The 19,917-nt window shown below is 33.4% G+C and overlaps 2 protein-coding genes across 3 annotated transcripts; both read right to left on the minus strand.

Annotated features, from left to right (window-relative positions):
* Nucleotides 1–3,642: 3,642 nt before the first annotated feature.
* LOC101204109 (caffeic acid 3-O-methyltransferase 1) lies at nt 3,643–5,389 on the minus strand. The gene is made up of 3 exons (XM_004137156.3): nt 4,392–5,389; nt 4,246–4,310; nt 3,643–4,125 (listed from the first exon to the last, which is right to left on the minus strand). Exons 1-3 carry the CDS (start codon nt 5,101–5,103, stop codon nt 3,823–3,825), a joined length of 1,080 nt encoding a protein of 359 aa, XP_004137204.1. The 5' UTR covers nt 5,104–5,389; the 3' UTR covers nt 3,643–3,822.
* Nucleotides 5,390–12,858: 7,469 nt separating this feature from the next.
* On the minus strand, nt 12,859–19,847 carry LOC101203864. 2 transcript variants are annotated; one of them, XM_011655028.2, is made up of 5 exons: nt 19,676–19,847; nt 17,326–19,558; nt 14,360–14,554; nt 14,063–14,237; nt 12,859–13,956 (listed from the first exon to the last, which is right to left on the minus strand). In XM_011655028.2, the coding sequence occupies exons 2-5, from the start codon at nt 19,447–19,449 to the stop codon at nt 13,037–13,039; spliced, it is 3,414 nt and encodes a 1,137-aa protein (XP_011653330.1). In that variant the 5' UTR covers nt 19,450–19,558; nt 19,676–19,847; the 3' UTR covers nt 12,859–13,036. The 2 variants fall into 2 exon arrangements, with proteins under 2 accessions (XP_011653330.1, XP_011653329.1); XM_011655027.2 differs by having other exon boundaries at nt 19,668–19,847.
* Nucleotides 19,848–19,917: the final 70 nt, after the last annotated feature.

A 19,917-nucleotide genomic window follows, 5' to 3' on the forward strand; every position in this document is an offset into this window, starting at 1 on the left:
TCCTCAACTACTTTGACCGTAGAAATTGCTCATCTTTGAGCCCAACTATTATGACAACTAAGGTGCTTCATCAGTATAGCCCTCAATCTGGGAATGCCATACTATTAAATCAGGAGACATATTCTCTAAATGTCTCAAGTCTTCCTAAGAAATTTAGTTGGGGGTTTCCTCTAATCTCGACCTCCAAGAAATTGAGTAATGAAAGCCCAAGTCAATTCACAGAAGAAGGCTATTCATCTCTTCTTCAACTTGCGAAACCATTTTCTTGTAGGTCCAATGAGCGTAAACGAGAAGATCCAACACTTAATTGTATTTCAGACTCTATAGAGCTCCATCCATGATCGAAAATGTGTCTAAGTGCTTAACTAGATCTCTTGAACAATCATACAGTTTCATTACTAGTAACTTAAAATTTAGAGTTACCTCCTCTTGCATGATTTCATTAGTGAAAGGTGGATCCACTTGATCTAAGAAATTCTGTAAATGTATTCCTTCATGATATTGAGCTCGCTTCATGTCTCCAAACTAGGCTTGGATCATTTGCAATTTATCTGTCCGAAGGCGACTATCACCTCCATTGTCTTCCTTCAGTCGAACTTTTTCGCTTTTTATTAAAAGCTCTCGCAAGTCTTTTCCTAGATCATACTGTACCGATCTACCAATTTTTCTAACGACACGCTAGAGTGAGACTTGGTATCTTCAAATAATGCATTTAACATGATCGCCAATTATCCAACCTCTTCATTTGTTGAGGCATTCTCCTTGGCCTGGTCTCGAATGACTAAGATAGACCCCTAATTTTTTTGGCATCACCGAATCTTGCTTTTATTTATCTCGACGTCAACTACATTCAGAGTATTGCTTAACCACTTTCTCCAAAGATTCCACGATAGGATTTAGATGTTTGAGTAGCTCCAAGACTTGTCTAGACCTTGGTTCAGTCTCTTAACATTGTCAGCTAAGGCAACATACTCATTAGCAAGCTTCTTTGTTACCTAATAGGTTTCCATTGGCTTGGCACCCTGATTTTGGAAAGGCACTACTACAAAAAGGGCCTTTCTTGATAGTTGTTTCTCTTTTTAAACGTTTTTTTTTTAAAAAAAAACTTCAAGAACGGGGTGATTTTAAAGATAAAACGTCAAGAATTTTTATGAAAAGAGGGAGGTAGGCCAATTTTTAGATTTCTTGAGGTTTATTAAACGTCAAGTAAAATTTATTTTTTTCCTAAGAACGTCAAGGAATATCTACTAATTTCTTGACGTTTTTAAAATGACAAGAATGTTTAGAAATTTGACATTCTTGACATTTTCTAGTAATATGTAATTTTCCTTGACATTTTAAGAACAAATATTTATTAAATTATTGATGTTTTAAAACGTCAAGAATTTTTATAAAAAGGTAAAGGACACTCATTTTCAAAATTTATTGACGTTTTTTAAACTTCAAGTAAGACCATTTACCTTGCCATTTTAAAAACATCAAGTGCACTTCAATAAATATATATATATATATATATATATATATATATATATATATATATATATATATATATATTGTGCTAATATTCCTTCAAAAGCCCTAGCTCGCTTTCAAAAACATGTTCCCCTCTCTGACCAAAATCCCTTACTTTAAAAAACTATGTTCGTCGGTTGTCCGTTCACCTTCACTACTCGTTCGTTCGACTTCACCGTCGTGTTTCACCTCTCTGAATCCCTCACTTTCACTGCTTCACAGTTTTTCTGTCCTTGCGTTCCACCTCTCCAAAATCTTGCAATTCGTCGCTTCATAGTCCTTTCGTATGTTGCTCACAGTCACTACGTTTGTCAGTCCATTTGTCAGTCCATCATCCACTGATTAGAGGTTAAGCTTTTATTTCTCTAAAACATATAACAAATTTATCATTCTTCAATATATAAACTCAGATGGCATAACCAATTGGCAATAATAGATATGAAGGTTGGATGTGTAACCTTAGAATTGAATGTGGCCGTGAAAAATGAATTTAAAAATAAATTCATGGCAATCTGATGAAATTATTTATATTGTTTTTGAAAATGATATGAAAATGTTATAATGATCCTTTACCTTTGTCGAAAATATTAAGCATAGGAAAGAGTGAGTATATAAAATATATCCAGTAAGAGATTCACTACTAGTCATGCTAGATGATTTAACAACATAATAATAGTATCATGTGTCCAATGGAGCTATCACACCCCAAACCGTATTGCGACAAAAATGTTTAAGTAGTAGGAATAGGATGTGAGTTTGTTACAACTTTAAAAATATACTCAAAATGGAAAATTTTGGGTGTAATTTCATTCAAAACGCAACGCACAAATGTACGGTGAGAAATTCAATATTGAAATTGACCTATTTTCAAAGTCCATTCCATGAATTTACGTTGACACTTCATCCTTGCTTAACGCCACCTTAAACCTTATTAAGACACGTACTGTTTACTTTTACACCTCAAAATACATGCCAACAAAGCTTTCACACTTCACTTATTCCTTAAACCGATTGTCTTAATCATGTCACATAGTTGTCCAAAACACATAGTTAGCTTCCAAGGCCATCTGGCCTAATTTCTCGCCCAGACTACATAACCTGGCTTAGAAAAGTTATCTTAAAATCCATAAACCTTTTGATCAAACTTCCTTCTACAAAGTTGCTCCAAAATGAGTTAATCATATTTTCTCCAAATTTCAGAGCAAAATGTCAAACTATGCATTTTGTAGCCTTCTGGGAGTGCATCTTACTCAGATTCACTCGTGAACTGACCTTCTCACTTTCTCTTATCCAAAACACCAGCTTTTTCTCATATCCAAAATGCCCAGCCACCTTCCTCAATAAACTAGACTCAAATTATGAACTTTCAAGACCAATTTGAGTACAAATGCCCAAGAGAATTCTATGAAACTTCTTTATGAAGTTAGCTAAAACATCCAACCTCTACGATCCTTCTTTCTCGCCAACCTTAAACACTCAAAATGCCTAAAGTACTATTCTTTGATACTTACCAAAAAATTTCCTTCTTTTTAACCTCTTAAACGCTTTGGAAAATCTCCACTACCTAAAGTTCGGGTCTTACAGGAACACACATAAGCGAGTGAGATCATACGAACACCCCTATGAGTGACCCCATAGGAACACCTTTAGACGTGGTGATCATAGGTACAAAATTTCAATGGGTCGAATTTAATTAAATAGACACTAAAAAATATTTAATTAAATTTCAATTTCCACAACCCTAGAGTAACTTTCATTAATAGAACCAAATAACATTCAATAAATTAAACAAAACTTAAGATAATTAACTAAATAATTATCTAACATATACCTAAAATTTAGGAAATGATTATATATATATATATATATATATATATAACATGTAAATAGTTTTGGTTTCTTTTTTCTATTTTTAAAAAACCTCCTATTATATAACGCACAAGATTTGCACCTGATTAATGTTAATAAGATTAACATAAGCAGTGTGTCATTAATTAAGCATGGGGGCTGTGAAAAGAAAAAATAAAATAGAGTTATAACCCACTTTACATACTTTTCCGTGGGATCCCTTGGGCTACGTGGTGCCCGCAAGCAACGGCCAATATTGTTGAAAAGCATATGGGAGAATAATAGGGCGAAGAGTTAATGAGGTGCTATATTAATGATTAAATTCCAATTCCCAACAAGACAACCTTCGTTAAATATGATTGAAAAGCAGAAAAATTCCAGTGTGTATGGCCACAAAAGGTGCTTTATTGATAGGGAAAGAAAAACCCCCATAATGCATGGGAGAGGGCGGAAGTATTGAATCTAAGGTGTCTTGAGAAATTCCATCACGTAAGTGTTAAAAGCACAGCAGTGGACCTTAAAACCATCAAATCCAGCCGCCTTCGACAACGCTTGAAACTCTTTCTCGGTTCTTTCTTTGCCTCCGGGGTTGTGAGCCAGCATTATGAGGTCGATGTGAATGACTCCTTTGGTGGCGAGGCTAGCGTCGGGTGCTAAGGGAAGAATGCATTCAGCCACAATCACCTTCCCGTGCTCCGGCAATGCATCGTAGCAATTCTTCAAGAATTTGAGGCAGTGGTGGTCGCTCCAATCGTGGCAGATCCACTGCACAGGGTTTGTTAGCATTTTAATATACTAAATTACGGGATTGGTGGGTGAATAGTGGAAATGAAGAAGAATTCGATATATATTAATGTTTGTGTTTGTTGTGTTACTGATAGTTACCTTCATGAAAATGGCATCCCCCTTTGGAACGCTGACAAACATGTCACCCCCAACATGTTCCACGCCTGCAGTGAGCAATTAGTGAATAATTGGGAAACAGAGGAAGAGAAGTGGAGGTAGAGGATTATACTTTGTGAATAACGTACCTGGGTAGGGAGGGGCATCTTGAATGACATGAGGGAGGTCGAAGTTGATGCCTCTAATAGAGGGGTACTTGGAAACAATCATGTTGAGTACGGCTCCGGTGCCTCCCCCGACATCCACCACTGAATTAAGGCCTTCAAACCCTTTGTAGGTCTCCAGAATCTTCTTCATGGTAATGGTGGAATGGTCGGACATTCCCTTGTTAAACACCTTGTTGAATCTGGGATCTGTTCCGTGGTATTCGAAGGCACTCATTCCGTAGGCTCTATTGAAAGGAATCCCTCCTTCTAGCACAGCATCTTTCAAATGGTACCAGCTCTCCATGAGGACCTTGTCTTGATTCATGAGACAAAGAGGGGCAATAGAGACGCCGTCATGATTCTTGATCAAGAACTTGGAGACAGGGGCGAGACCGTAGAGCCTCTGGACGGAGCCATCGGGGAGGGGATCGAGGGAGCAAGTGAGGATGGAGTAGCTGGCCAGCAGGCGCAACATGCGGTCTAGCATCACGTGGGCCTCAGGGTTTTTAAGCCCAGACAGCTGGGAAGCGATTTGGGATGGAGATAACAGAGCCCCCTCCCCGCCTCTCCCAATGATCTCCAGCAAATCCAGCTCAATCGCCGTCTTCAGCACCATTGGAAGCACCGATGCGCTAGCCAGTTGCATAGCGAATAGCTGGGCTTCTTCCTCATCATTGCTCACCCCCAACGACATTGTTTTCTTGTTTCTTTTTTTTTTCTTTTGTTTGTTTGTTTTGGGGGAGGGATTGAGAACTGATGAGTACTAACTAAGTAGTAGTAGTAATTCCACGGCAATGGAGGAGAATTTCAGATCCTTCACCTACCACACCTTCTAGAGCTTACACTCGTCTTGTTGTGGTTGGAGGCTGGAGGGAACGTGGTAAAAGAAGAAGGTGGAATAGTTGAAGGTAGACGTGGAGTGTGAGGGTAGTTTGGTTTTTCTTTTCTTTTCCTAAGAGCATTCATCCACCAATCAGTAACCATATACCTAATCCCCTGGTTGGTGAGTGGTCCATTCTGATTCACCACCCACCCTTTCTAATTTTCAACACTACCACTCATTTACTTTTCATTTCAACTCTCATCTCTCTTTATCTTTTTTTCTTTTTTAATTAAAAATTTTATTATACTCATCATTTCACTCAAGTTCTTCCACTTTCAATTGAATACCCATTTGCAGATTTGGAGTTGTTCTTACGCATGCCACCCACCCCCTCACCCTCCAATCTTTCATTACTTTGACTTCTTACCCATCACATATTCCCATTTATATAATCTTTTCCTTTTCCTTGCTCGCTTCCCTCCCTTGCCATTATTTATACTCTTCCCCATCATCATATATGGCTATTATTACTTCTTCAGCTTTCTATTTTATTTTCTTCAATGCCTATTTATTAATAGTTTTTTTTTTCCCTTAAATTAACTCAATGGCTAAGTGTCGAACTAAAATCTTTCTTTGGAAACTACGTTAAATATAATTTACTCTTCTTTTCATGTTGTTTATGTCATCCAAAATTAAATGATGCTAACCCTATACTTTTTAATTGCAAACTTAATGATAGTTAGGTGTTAGTCAAATTCTACGTATTTTTTTTTTCTTTGTATCTGGTCTTCTTCCTTCCCTTTTTCAATTAAACAATAAATAGCAAGGTTTAGGTGTATCCTATGATATACCTATCTTTTGTGCATATGCATTTATCTTTAGTGTTCTTCACTTTTTTACTACACAAAATGATATTTAAAAGAAATAAAGAAAAAAAAGTCACGTGACAACGTTCTAGTAGACTACATTTAAGATGCATTCAAGGAACTACAAATTTTTCTTAAAGATGATGTAGATTCAAAAAACAAATGAACAGTAACATGTCAAATCACGAATGAGTTATGAGGTTAGAAGGTACCACGGTATTATTATTATTATTTTATGTTATGATTTGTAGCCGAATAAGCTTGTATTTAACATTTTTTATTTTTTATCTAAGAAAAATCATGAACTAAAGTGCACATCATAATGATATCTTCCATACCAAACAAATGAATCTTATTTTACTACCTTTAAAAAAGATTTAGAATATTTTTGTACTTCTTTACCCCTTAAATTTCCAACATCATCAAATCTTTTAATTCATGTTTTAATTTTTAAAAAATGAATAAAAGAAGAACTAGCACATACGTGATCTTTTTAATTATTAATAGCTCAATTTTAGAATTGATTTTATTATTTATGATTTTATAAAAAAATCTCTTCAATTTTTTTCATAAACATTTGAATTTTTCTCATCTACCTACATTTGTTTTCTTGATCTTTTTATAAACATTTGAATTTTCTCTTCTACTATGTTTTGTTTTTGTCTATTACTTCATTTATATTTATATATATTTTCGTGTCGTGATTGAAATAGGTGAATACTTTGAAATTTAAAAAGAAGACTTGAAGAGCATATAGAAGGTACAAAATTGAAACAATCTCAATTGTGAAATACAAGCTCAAAATTCTAAGTTCTTTTTATGTATAATTACTATATAACAACGAGTGCTTTGATTTAGTGTTTTCAGTTGTGTAGAGATATTTTTTCTCATGATGTATTTAACTTTTTTAAAAATAATAATAACAATAAACTACTGAACTCTTTTAAGTTGTACAAAATGTTTAAAAATTTTAATCTGTAGTAGATTATAATTTCAGCAGGACATGATTATAGTTTTGGTTTCTCGAGAAAATAACAATCTTATTTTTACCTTCTTATAATTTGAAAATGTTGTAGGTAGGTAATTAATATCTACCATTTTTTCCAACGATAATTTTGCAAAAGAAAAAAGAAAAAAAAACCAATATAACCTTAATTATTGTTTTCAAAGAAAAAAATATAAATATAAATAATTTAAGGGACAATGAACATAAAAGGAAAATTCCATCCTATGTTCTACAAATGATAAATGAGTGTGAAATTTAAAAAAGGGTTACAATTCAAGCTTTATTATATGAGTGTGAATTTGTTGAGGGTTATCTTTATTTACTATTTATATAGATATATACATCATATACTCAAACAAAATAAGTTAGGTTTTCCAAATTTTCCATAAGTTAAAAAATATAAGTTGTTCCTAACACCCAAAATAAATTATTTATAACATCTTTTAAGAAATAAATACGTATTGTTAGTATAATAAATAAAAAAAGTATCTTTTCAAATTCTATAACAAGAAACATGTTAGGTTATGGTTCAATTTTATTATAAATATAAATGCATCCTTTTGAGTTAAATTTTGCTATCTATAATTTTTGTTGCTTTCAAGTTTTACCAACCAAAACCCTAAAACCTTTTTTATATAAGGAATTTTTATTTCCAATTTAAAACTACAAATTTATAAATGGATCATACCCTAATACGAAGTTTGAAACAAGGAAGTGTTATTCGTAAAACCAGTGTTGAAAAATATAAAACTAAAAGGGAAGATGTGTTAGAGGTACTGAAACTTATTATCATAGATGTAGAGGTAATCATACATATTTGTTAAATATAATTGTTTATCACTTCTTTCTTAATTCTATTGCAATTGTTAATAATATTATTTATTAAAATTTAATAGAAGATTTATCAAAAATAACAAATTTGACAAAATATACAACATATAGCAAAATTTTCAGATTATATCAATAGTAGATATTGATAGACATTGATATGTTTCTATCAGTGATATTTGGCAAAAATATATCAGTCTCTATCATTGATAGAATCCAAAATTTTAGTATAGCTTGTAAATATTTAAATTTATTTTGCTATTTTTAAAAATCTTCCATTTAAATATAGTTTATTTTTCAAGCTCCTCTCATTTATTACTTAAATCTACGTGAAAGATTTAGACAAAATACCTAAATCTACTAGAAAATTTCACCAATGTCCTAAATTGTGATTTATTTTCTTGATTAGGTTTTCGTATATTTTTAGGACAATTATAACATTATCATAATTATTAATTATATATAAAATTTTAAATTAAATTCAAATGATTTTTTTATTTATATTATACTCCATTTATTATGTAAATGATAAATTCCTTATTTGGCATATTAATTAATGTATAAATTTATTATAAAAATTAACTAAAAATATTTTATTAATTCAATGATTAAATTATTTCCAAATATCATCCTTTTACTAACAACATATATTACATATACATCATAAAAGTGTTTCAATATACTCGTCATAAAGTTGTCTCATTCATGTTCTTGTAAACAATTTATCATAAACTATTAGTTCCTTAATACAATATTACTCTGGAATCACAACATTGTTTATGATCATTAATGTTTGTGTTTCATGTTACTGTAAGAAAGTTACATTTTTAATATACACCATCATATACTTAACATAAACCATTAGTTCTAAAATACACACCATGACTGAAGTTATACTCATGAAACACAACATTACTGATAAAAAGCATTTATGTCTTTTATGTACACCTTATTCCAAATATACTTATAAGAAGCATAGTGAACATTTTATCTCTATTCAACGAATATCTCATAAATTTCCCTGAACAATTAACACGATAATATAATATATTGTATCATATTAAAAATATATGCATATAATATTTCAGTGTTTTCATAATACTAGCAACATAAAAATTCATCATAACCTAAATTACACATAAAGTTAAAAAAAAGTTAAAGTTTTACTTCAGCAACCTTAAATCTATCTTATTTAATTTCAAATTCCTAAAGTCCTTTTGATAACAATTTGCAACTTGGTCCTTCGAACCCTTGACTATTAAGCTCTAATTTTTCCTTTTTTTGGCTCTGCAATTTTCGTTGTGAGATGTGACCTCATTATCTTTGATGGTTGATTTCCTCTCCTCAGGTTCCTCCACAAAGATTGCTTGTAAGCAAAAATTTCTTTCTCTGGTCTAATTATTCATGTTAATCTTAATCATGGTATATAAAATATATTATGTTATACATTTAAAACATTTATGTTATACATACATTAATTGTATTGTTTTTTTCCAGCTCCTCTTTGCTGATTATGTATTTTTCTCACTTTCTTTGTCTCCATACATTTTAAACATAAATCTAAGGCTTTTTTTACTAAGTTTTAATTCATAAATGACTAATATATATATATAATTTAACAAAAGTACTTACCTTCATTTTTAGGGCTTCTTTTTCTATTTGTTCTACTTGTCTGAGTAAAGTTGTAGACCATGTGATCCAAGTACTCATTTTGTTCATCATGTTAATCATGAATATATACGCAATAGTATATATATACATATACATACATGTTTGAACTTTATATATACTAATGATAAGAACATACCTTTGCAGCTTCATTGTCATTATTGTTTTTTTTTTTTTTTCCTCTTCTTCATCCTTATTAATATTTCCCATATTATCATCTTCTCCATCGTCCAATCCATTATCTCTTTAACCATTCCCTCCATCATAGTCCTTATCCCTATCCTTCATATTTTCTTCTTCAAAAGTTGAACTACTCTTATTAGTCAGAATTATTTTAATCCCTTCAACCTCCACAATCAATTTGTCCAGCTTATTATTTAATTATTCATTGTTTGCGATCATAATTTTCTAAAATTTTAGGAAATACTCAGGAATCTGAGAGTTAATACCCTCAGATTCTTTATAGCATTCTTCTTTTTCGAAATGTCTTTTTCAATATCATGGAACATACTTCCTTATATGAAATCTTCATTCAAATTGTTGCAGAATTTAAAATGTATATAAAATCAGTATATTTAGCTATATTGGATATATACATAGTTAATTTAAATTAAGAATAAGTTACATAGTCTTAATGCAATACCTTATCATTGTCAAATACCCTTTCATCCAAGTCCTTCCACTCTGGGTGACTGTCCACAACCTAGTTTAGCATGCACAAATTTCTATCATTAACTCTTTTAGCACAGAACATGAAAGGTCCAGTCAAGAGTGGCATGGGCACATCTATTAAGGGGCCAGGGGGGCATGTGCCCCCCTCACATTCCTGATTTTTGTATTTTAATATTAGTTTTGAAGTGTCAAATTACAATATATCTTAAAAAATGCATTTGTTATTATATTCCCTCTTTAGTCTAGTAGTTGTGTCCCCCCTTTGAAATCCAAAGGTCTTGGGTTCAAGACTCATACAATTATTGTGCCCCCTACATATGATTTCTGGATACACCACTAAAGAGTGGTATACATTCATACGCCCAAACCCTAGGGCTTAAGCTATAATTTAGACCATTTATTCCTTTTCAGAATTAATTGTGCAACTTGCAAACATTCGTAATAATACATGTTATTATTGTTGCCTTATTATATATAACATCTTAAAATTCTAATTTGCAGTATATATGACCAGAAATACCTTGTTCAAAATCATCATTTGCAACCCTATTTTCTATACTCCTCTTTTCCAACTTTGGTTTCTGTGTACGTTATAAATGTTCAATACAATATAAAAATTCAAAGTATAAGTCTGTGTATGTATCAAACGGTATATTTAAGTATATATATACAACATACCTTTTCCGGTCTTGTTTTTTCAAGTTTCTCTACACTTCTCTTCAACCCTATGTTCTCATCGTAGAGAACTATTTGAGTGTCATTTGGTCCTGTTATATCGTAGCAATCCTCACATGGGAATACTGATTGTATAGGTTTGTATTCCATTGGCTCTTCTTCATAAGTCTTTTTAGAACTGATTCTTTTTCCATCCTATGATATACACGAGTATAATGTAAATATTATATATGTACCTATGGAACAAATAATATACATATGAAACATCAATATAGTAACATCTTACAATAGTTAATATTAAATATAGCTCTCCATCATCAATAATAATTGGATCATGTTCGTTTGATCTCATCTTCCTACTCCTCGATCTAAGACATCTTTCACTTCTTCTAACCATTTTCGACACTACATTGAATTTTTTTTTACAAAATTAACTACCATTTAACATATGTAGACCACATTGCATGTTAAATCAACACAGAGTAAGTTTTTTTGTTACATATTTAAATCAAAATGTAAGTTAAATCAACACAAAGTACATTTTCGTTACACCCTAAAATGTATCACGATGCAAGAATTTTTTTAACTTTGAAACTCAATAAACCCTAGAATGTATCACATTCAAAACAACATTATCTTTTGTTTATTCTATTTAGAATATCTAAAATATATCTAATATTTTGAATATATATACAATGTTAACCTCAAAATTTAGACCCAGATTCTGTCGGTAAAGTTTTATATTTGCCAGTTGTCGAAAGTCTTCTTCTTCACCGCTGAAATCTCTCAAATTTTTTAGTACAAACCGTAACCCACATTGCCTTCTACGAGTATAATGAAAGGAGTAAACCATGGTTTTCGTAGAAGGAAAGTATTGAGCGTTTTCGACTTCTTTCCAAAACCGCATCCCACGTTCTTTTTCATTTATATTTTTGTTTTAAATCAATTAAATAATAGAAATTGGTATTAAAGTAATTTAGACCATACATTTGTGTAATATACACGCTCATTTAGGACATATGTTAAATTTATTAGAAATTAGGGCTTTTCATATAATATCATATACCAATTTAGGTTATCTTAGTTAAAAACTCAATCTATATTTATACAAAAGTTTACTCAAACATACACAATCAAATATGTTTTATTTTTCAGGCAAGAAAAATGCAAATTAGTATATACTGTGATTTGATAAAAAACGTTGAATGATATTATAGAGAAAAGAAAATATTATAAAATTCAAATGTTGGAAATTTAACCAAAAAAAATTATATATAAAGAAGTACTTATTTTAGCTTTATTGTATATCTTTAATATTATTATTTATTAAATTTACTACCATATACTATTTATTCATTTTATGAAAAGAAGATATATTAATAACAAAGGTTCTCTTATGAAACACATGTTTTTAGATAAAACTTAGTCACAATGAGACTTTTTGTTTTGTTTGTTTAGAGTAAAGCGTAAAATGGTTAAGTTTTTGATAAAATAGCATTAGAGAGAGGATGGCCAAATTGTTGTTTGAGAGAAGACTCGACCATCTTTTATTGGATATGAAAATTATTAAAGGTTGACAACACCATACGTGATTCGGTAGTGGCAAAGAATTATGAATCTCTTCGAATATATTTTTAAAATAAGTCTATGGATACTGGAAAGTGCTAATGTTATGTTTACATAAAGTTAGGACTGTAGTTATATAAGAGTTTTTTTCTAGCACAATAAAGAGTTTATAATGTTCAGAGCATGTAATGTCCTTTTAACTCGTCATTTCCATGCTAATGAATTCACCTTTCATTCCATAACGATCTGGATTGCAGCTCCAACCACCATCGTCTATGTTGAATCTGTCATCATAATTTTAGCAAGATTTAATTTTATACTTCTAAAATTATATACAACAGAGCATGCACAATGGTAAAGAGTACATTACACCAAGTAGTAATTACAAGAAATGGTATCTATTACGATCGACTGTAGTTGATGGTGGGAGAGGATCTCGGCTAAACAGTATCATCAGTTCATCGAAAAAAAATCAAAACGTATGATAACATTGATAATAAGTTCGCTACAAGTCTGTATACATTCACTCGCACCAGAGAACATGTTCCCAGTCAGCAGATGAGGACCCATCAGAACAATCAGCAGGACCCTTGCCCTCAATATGACTTCTACTTCCATTCCCAGCTTCACATCCCTTGAAATGTTCCATTTCAACACCTAAACCCCCTTTTCTTACTTTGTTTTCATCAAATGGCCAATGCATTTTCTTGCTTTCAGGAAACAGGTGTTCTACTTCTACCTCCAGTACTTGTTCTCCAGCAGGGATCGAGCTTATGTTGTTTCCACGCCTCCTTAGGACATCTTGTCTTGCCAGTACCGAAGCATCTAAATTATCATCATGTTTGTTATCGGCAATGGCATGATTCATTGCTGAGATACCCACACTATGCACAGGATCACCTTTATGCACCAACACATCAATCTCCCTACAGTGGGAGTTTGTATTTTTCTGCACCATTCCCACATCCAAAGAACTTGTGTGCTCACCTCGAGATTTTATAATTTGAAATCTAGACATGATATCATCTATATGGCTGCTCCCAGTCGCGGTGGGGGAAATGGATGGAAGAGCATTCCCAAAGTCATCCCCTTTGATCTTTGACGTGGGGAATGAAGAATCTATGTCTTTGATAGATGTGACTGCAGTTTGTTTCTTGTCGAGTTCTAATTTTTCAGCCACATCCTGTTTATCCGAAACCTCAACATCAAATGACAATACTGAATTTCCGTCATCCTTATGCCTTGCTGCATCGTCTCGGCATTTGAGAATATGAAATCTAGTAATCAGATCATCTGCATGACTAGTCACACTGACGGCAGGGGAAGTCTGAAAGGAGACAAATGAGGTTGAACCAACCTTAGTCTTAGACGCCAATTTCCCAATGGTGTTTATACCAGGACATGCATCAGAGATAAGTGCTTCATCACAATTTTTGGCTTGTTCTAAGGCATAAAAATTATCCCATTAATAAATAAGTCTAAGGAGACAGCATTGACTCTACATGCCAGAGCGAGTACAAATGGGAAAAGGTTTAACATCAAAACCTACCTCTTACTTCTGGTGATTCATGTTTCTCCATTCCTGACCTTGCACTATGAAAACGAGCTCTTAAATTGGAGGCACATAATGCAGCTTCTGCCTCAAGCCATAGATTCTTATACAAGAGAGTTTGGGGACGTTCTTCATCATCATGAAAGTTCTCACTCATAGCCTTCTTAAGAGCCTAAAAATATGAAACTGATGTAAGCTGATATCATTCTTTATGTGTCCCCAGTAGAAAATTTATCTTACTATGCCTCCCACTCAACAAATGAAAAAAATGTCTTTTCCTACCCTAACATATACCTTGGTCATGCTATCTTCTTTTACCGAGTCAATCCTGTTTCTAAGATAAAGCGAGTCAGCAGCTTTGTTGTCTTTCTTGACAGACAGTATGTACTGATTTATTTTATCCACATCATTTCCACCATTTGATAGACACTCCAAATTCTCGCCTTCAATCTTTGTCATCTGTGATTGAGACTTGAGGACACCAACATCCTGGAAACCATGATGAACAAGAGTATTATATAGTAACATCAATTATTTCCATTGCCACAATGCAGTGAGATGAGAACTTCCAAGCATTGTCAAATCTGATAGATAAACTCAAATAAACTAGCTCTCTGAATAAATAAGAAATAAAACAAAGAGAGTAAAGGGTAAATCCCAAGTTGATAGGTTGTAATGGCCAATGGAGAAAAGAAGGGAAAAAGTAGAAACCTAGATAAATTTATCAATATGATGAATTTCTAAATGTGATAGTAAAATGGAGAATTAAGGAAATCCAACTGCAGGTAATAACTTCTTATTCTTCTTTTTATATATAAAATAAAAAACTGAATGTGGTAAACTAAAAAACCTGAATCTCAAACTGTCGTAGCTTCTCACCTTTTTTTTCTGTCACCTGTGATCTCACCATTGTCTCATAAGAGTAAAAAATTTATTAAAATAAAATTAGAACATGAAATTTGGTTTAGGAATCCACAGTTCTTTTCTTTAGCTTCAATAAGAATTTATGTGATTTGTAATGATATAGATCCCTGCTATGTTGGTGTCATTGAAGGCAGGAAATCTAGGTTTGAGCATGGTTGCAGCATATTAGAAGTTCCCTTGATAAATTGCTGGTCAAGCTCACCTGGAAGTTAGAGAAGGCTTGAGAAAGATGAAACCTCGAAGAAACTAATCTAGATTTTTCTGAAACCAGGGCTGAAATTTGCGCCATGACACATTTCTCTTCTAAAAATGTCTGGATTGTCATCAAACTTGGAATTATGGAACCACGTTATTTTTTCTATTCCTGGCCAAGCTCACCTGGAAGTTCGCTGGAATCATGAAAATTTGGATGATGAGTCTACTATAAGTGTAATAGTGACAGTGAGAATCTCCTCGGATGATCATTTTGGTGAAAACATTGCAAGGTTATTTTAATCACACAGAGGAAAAACGTTTCAATAAGAACCCAAGAAAGAAGTTTTCCTTGGTTGATCCCTCACAAATACCTTCTAAATCATTGATGATTGTGGCCTGGTCTTAGGATTACTTCTCATTATTTGAAAATTTTCTTGGGAAACCTGGAGGTATTTTATTCTTGTGGAAGATTGTTGTTACTCTATGGCACGTTGGAAGAATTATTTTCTACCTTTCATGCTCAGTGGGGTTTTGGTGGATCATTTAAGAAGATTGTCTTCCAATTATTGGGAGGCCCTGTGATGAAGCCCCGTTCTACTTTACATTGGTCTATCAGGGTCAAAGCTTTGCTTGCTGAAATATGGTTCAGAAGGAGCCAAAGGGTCTTTCACAAAAAATCTCCTACGTGACTCGTTTGTTATGAAGTTGCAGAACTTAATGCATTCACCTGTTCTCTTTCCAAACTGTTTTCTTGTTTTTTGATGCAAGATAACTATTTGAATAAGAGTGCTTTTATCTTTTTTGTATTGTTCAACTTTTTCTATCTATTTGGTTTACTTTTTTGTATTCTTTGTATTTTTCTGGTTCAAGTTTTCAATGTTGTTCTTCATGTTTCATTGTAAGTTGATTAGACACTTTTCATTTGATCAATGAAAGTCTTTAAAGGTCATTGTCATTGTAAAGATAGATAGAAATAGGAATAATTCTTCAAAGGTGGGTAAGAAACCCAACTTTCATTGAGAACATTAAAGAACACAACAACATATATAAAGTCCCCAAAAGTATCCTTCAGAGATATATATCAGGCAAAAGATTATAGAACTTTTGGAACGTCGTTAAATATGAACTTTTGGATTGGAGCCCATTTCTTAGTTAATTTTGGACGTCCTCTTTTGTGGTACATCTTTTCTGTACACCCTTCCAACAAAAGTTTCGTTGGACACTACATATATATAACTGTATGAGCACTCTGCAATGTATCTACATTTTTAATTCAACAGAAAAATACAAAAATCTGCTCTAGAGAAAATCTTCATCGATGTGCATGTGAAAGTGTGTAGATTGATAGTATGTCATCAACATCATGGGTTTAAACTCAAATCATATTTGTGTTGACAAGTGTAGTAAAGAGAGTGAGTAGATATAAGATTATAACTAGTACTTGAATTTTCATTAGCAGGTTTTCAAGGGCCTGTTTGATAACAATCCTGTTTCTTGTTGTTTTGTTTTTTGTTTCTCATTCCTTGTTTTTTCTCTTTTTAGAACAAGAAATGGAACCATTATTATTTCTCATTCAATTCATTTGTCTTAAATGATGTTTAATTCAAATTCAACTCAAATATATTCAATTATATTATTATGTAAATGTCATGATGGTAAAATATTAAAGATAACCAAAACGAATATTTTAGTAAAAAAATTTATGTAAGGTAAAATTCTAACTAATTTAGAAAAAACTAAAAATAATGTCACGTGAGGACAAGAGGTCTCGGGTTCAAATCCCCGAGGAAAGGAAATTATAAATGACATATGAAAATTGAAAATCAAATAATACATACATCTAAATATTAAAAAAATTAAAATTTAAAAATATTAAACATATATGAAATATATGAAAAATTAATAAAAGATGAAAAAAAAAATACAAAATCATGACTATAGAGAGTTGAACCCAAGACGTGGGGGACAAAAATGCTTTTAAGCATGCCTCATGAGCCAACGAGAAATTATAAGAAAAATAAGAAATAGAGTCAAAATAAGATGAGAACATAACTGGAAGAATCTACTACGTTATCATACGGGCCCAAATTATCATTTCTGAACTTAAAAGGAGGAGAAAGTGGAGAGTGGAAATAACATACCGAATGAAGTTGATGAAAGTGCTCAATATTTTGTGAAGTCCTTTGCTCAGGTGAGAGAGAACCTTGTGATCCGACGCTTTTTAAACAAAAATCAATGTTGTTCATCACAGTCTCAAGGGCCTTGACGTCTTTTTGGTGTAATGCAGCCAAACCATTTGAATGACATACAAGAAGCAGTTCTGATAGACTGTGCAATGTATCAACCAGAATCCGGATATCAATTTTGGAGTTCGATTCTCCAAGAAATACCTTTACAAGCTCAAAAGGCAAATTCTGGACGTGTTTTGCAACATCACACGACAAATGATTCAAACCATTTTCAGAGGAGTTGTCACTATTCAATCTTGCATCTGCGTGCTTTTTCGTGTAACTTGTAGGTGCAATCTTCTTTCCAGACAGTAAATTGTTCTTATATTTACTTTGTGGCGAGGAAATGGAAGAATAGAGGTCACCACCATCTTCTACTGGTTCATGGATGCAACCGGTAGTTGGATGAAACCATCCCATTTCTGAATAAAATTCTCCTGCTTTCATAGAATCTCTAGTTTTCTGTGTTGCAAGCAAAGAGGAATCAGCAATTGAAGGCAACTTTGCAGAAGATGTTGCACCTTTTTCCATAAACCTCCCTATGGTGCTTTCATTTGGTTCATGAACGGAGACTTCCATAGAATCCTCAGCAGAAGAAGGAGGTACTTGAGACAATGAGAGTTTCACATCGTTGTTAACTTCCACCGTCTTCACATGACTCGAAGTACTAATTTCAAAAGCTTGAAAAGGAGAAACGCCACTAATTGGAGCTCCTTTCCAGCAAGGTGAGTCTACTGCTGCCAAGTTGTACTGATCAAAACTTTCAGAGGAACTCTCAGTTGTGGCAGTTTCAATTGTTTTAAGGTCCAGACTAAATTGGGGACTAGCATCAGGAACGTGAAGTCCCATTCCAACCTTCAATGTATGATCAGGTGAACCCTCGGCATAATGTACATTGTTTTGTAAGACGTGAATGATAGGGTCATGCTTATCTATACACGTTCCGTGGTTCTCCGTACTGAAGAACTCCTGGCTATCAGAGTTAACTGGAAAAGACTTCTTTAGATTTCGAAGGTGATCACCACCTTGTTTTCCTTCAAAGAAATGATCACCATTACCTGAAATATGACATGGACCAATGTTCCAGATAAAAGAATCAGTACCGAGAACAGGTGTTCTGATGGAAAGAGTATTGGGAGAACTAGCAATCGATGTAGGCACACTCAGTCTAGCACCTTGCTCTCTCAAGATTTTCTGATATGGAGCATTTTGCAGATATTGAGAGTTCTGGAAACTTGAAGCTGGATTTGAAGGTGCTGTTCTAGTCTTAGTCTTAGGGTGACATCCTGGAAATGCATAATGAGCATCCATGTTAGACATTCTCAAATTCTTAGGCTGCTCAATGTTAAGGTTCTGCTCTGATAACAATTCCTCACTTGGACATTCTCTTACAAAGTCGTTGCATTTATTCAGATCAAACATATGAATAGAATGTGCAGCCTCCTCAACTGATCTCTCAAAGCCTGAAGGTGAAGATCCATGCGAGAAGTCCGTGTAGGGGGGCGCATTGAATGCAACAACATGGGAGTTGGATGGGTAATCATAAGTTGGTTGATCAACAATGACCATAGGGCCACCTTTATTACATGAAGTTGATGCATAAGATGGATAGTATGGTTTCTCTTGGCCAATACCAGTTGTTAGTCCGTCAGAGGTGTTCCCGAATAGGGAGGGGTCGGTTGAAGACATTGAAATACTGCCCAAAAGAGGTCCGTGGTTATCAGGAGGCTCCATCATAGATTGCGACCTAGGGTATTTAGACCCTGTAGAGAAGGATAACCAATCAAATTCAGGGGTGGAATTGGAAAAGAAGTCAAGGCCTGAGGTATTGGAGGTGGAAGGGAGCCAATTGTGTATCGTAGCTGCAGTTGTAGAGTTCAGAGGAACCACAGATGAAGGTTCGGTCATATCTACAAGTGGGTTGGAGAAAGGTCGAGTGGCCGAACGATCAAGAGTGAAAGGCGGCGCCAAATGTGAGAGATTGGAAAAAGATGATGAAGATCCTCCATTGCCAACAGAGGAAAACCCCATGTTCATATTGCAGGAGAAGACCAAGCGAATGGGTGAAACCGACGACTTTTAAGCCAAATCGATCGAAAGATCCCCCAACAACATCATCAATCCATTAGCCTCATATTCAAGATTCCTAAAAACGTAGAATCAGAGAAAAGGGTATTGATCACAAACGTAGAGGATTTTTAAAATTGAAGTAAAAAAAACGAAAACGAAAACGAAAAAAAAAGATGAAGAAGAACCGGAATACTGAATCGGAGCAGAGGGAGCGACGGTGTCATAGTCGTCTCCACTTCCACCTTCTGATTTTTCTCTGAAGTCGGGTTATTGTACGGATAATCTGCCCTTTTAAAAGAAGCATATGAATTTTTATTTTCTCTTTCCCTATTTCTCTTCTTCTTTTTTTTCTTCTACACTACAACAGTTATATTTCCAAATTACTTTTTCCTCCATTTTTCTCCTTCTTATCTTCTTCATTCACAAGGCCACCTT

The sequence above is a fragment of the Cucumis sativus genome, chromosome 4, assembly GCF_000004075.3.
Source record: "Cucumis sativus cultivar 9930 chromosome 4, Cucumber_9930_V3, whole genome shotgun sequence".
Classification (NCBI taxonomy): Eukaryota; Viridiplantae; Streptophyta; class Magnoliopsida; order Cucurbitales; family Cucurbitaceae; genus Cucumis; species Cucumis sativus.

Bases quoted from the DNA above. Each gene is read 5' to 3' on its own strand.
- LOC101204109 (XM_004137156.3), bottom strand. From the start codon at position 5,103: ATGTCGTTGGGGGTGAGCAATGATGAGGAAGAAGCCCAGCTATTCGCT. The intron at 4,311-4,391 runs GTACGTTATTCA...TGCTCACTGCAG, and splicing joins AGATGCCCCTCCCTACCCAG to GCGTGGAACATGTTGGGGGT. The intron at 4,126-4,245 runs GTAACTATCAGT...AACCCTGTGCAG, and splicing joins GGGATGCCATTTTCATGAAG to TGGATCTGCCACGATTGGAG.
- LOC101203864 (XM_011655028.2), bottom strand. From the start codon at position 19,449: ATGAACATGGGGTTTTCCTCTGTTGGCAATGGAGGATCTTCATCATCT. The intron at 14,555-17,325 runs GTATGTTATTTC...CATGGTTTCCAG, and splicing joins ACTTTCATCAACTTCATTCG to GATGTTGGTGTCCTCAAGTC. The intron at 13,957-14,062 runs GTAGGTTTTGAT...TTTATGCCTTAG, and splicing joins TGAATCACCAGAAGTAAGAG to AACAAGCCAAAAATTGTGAT.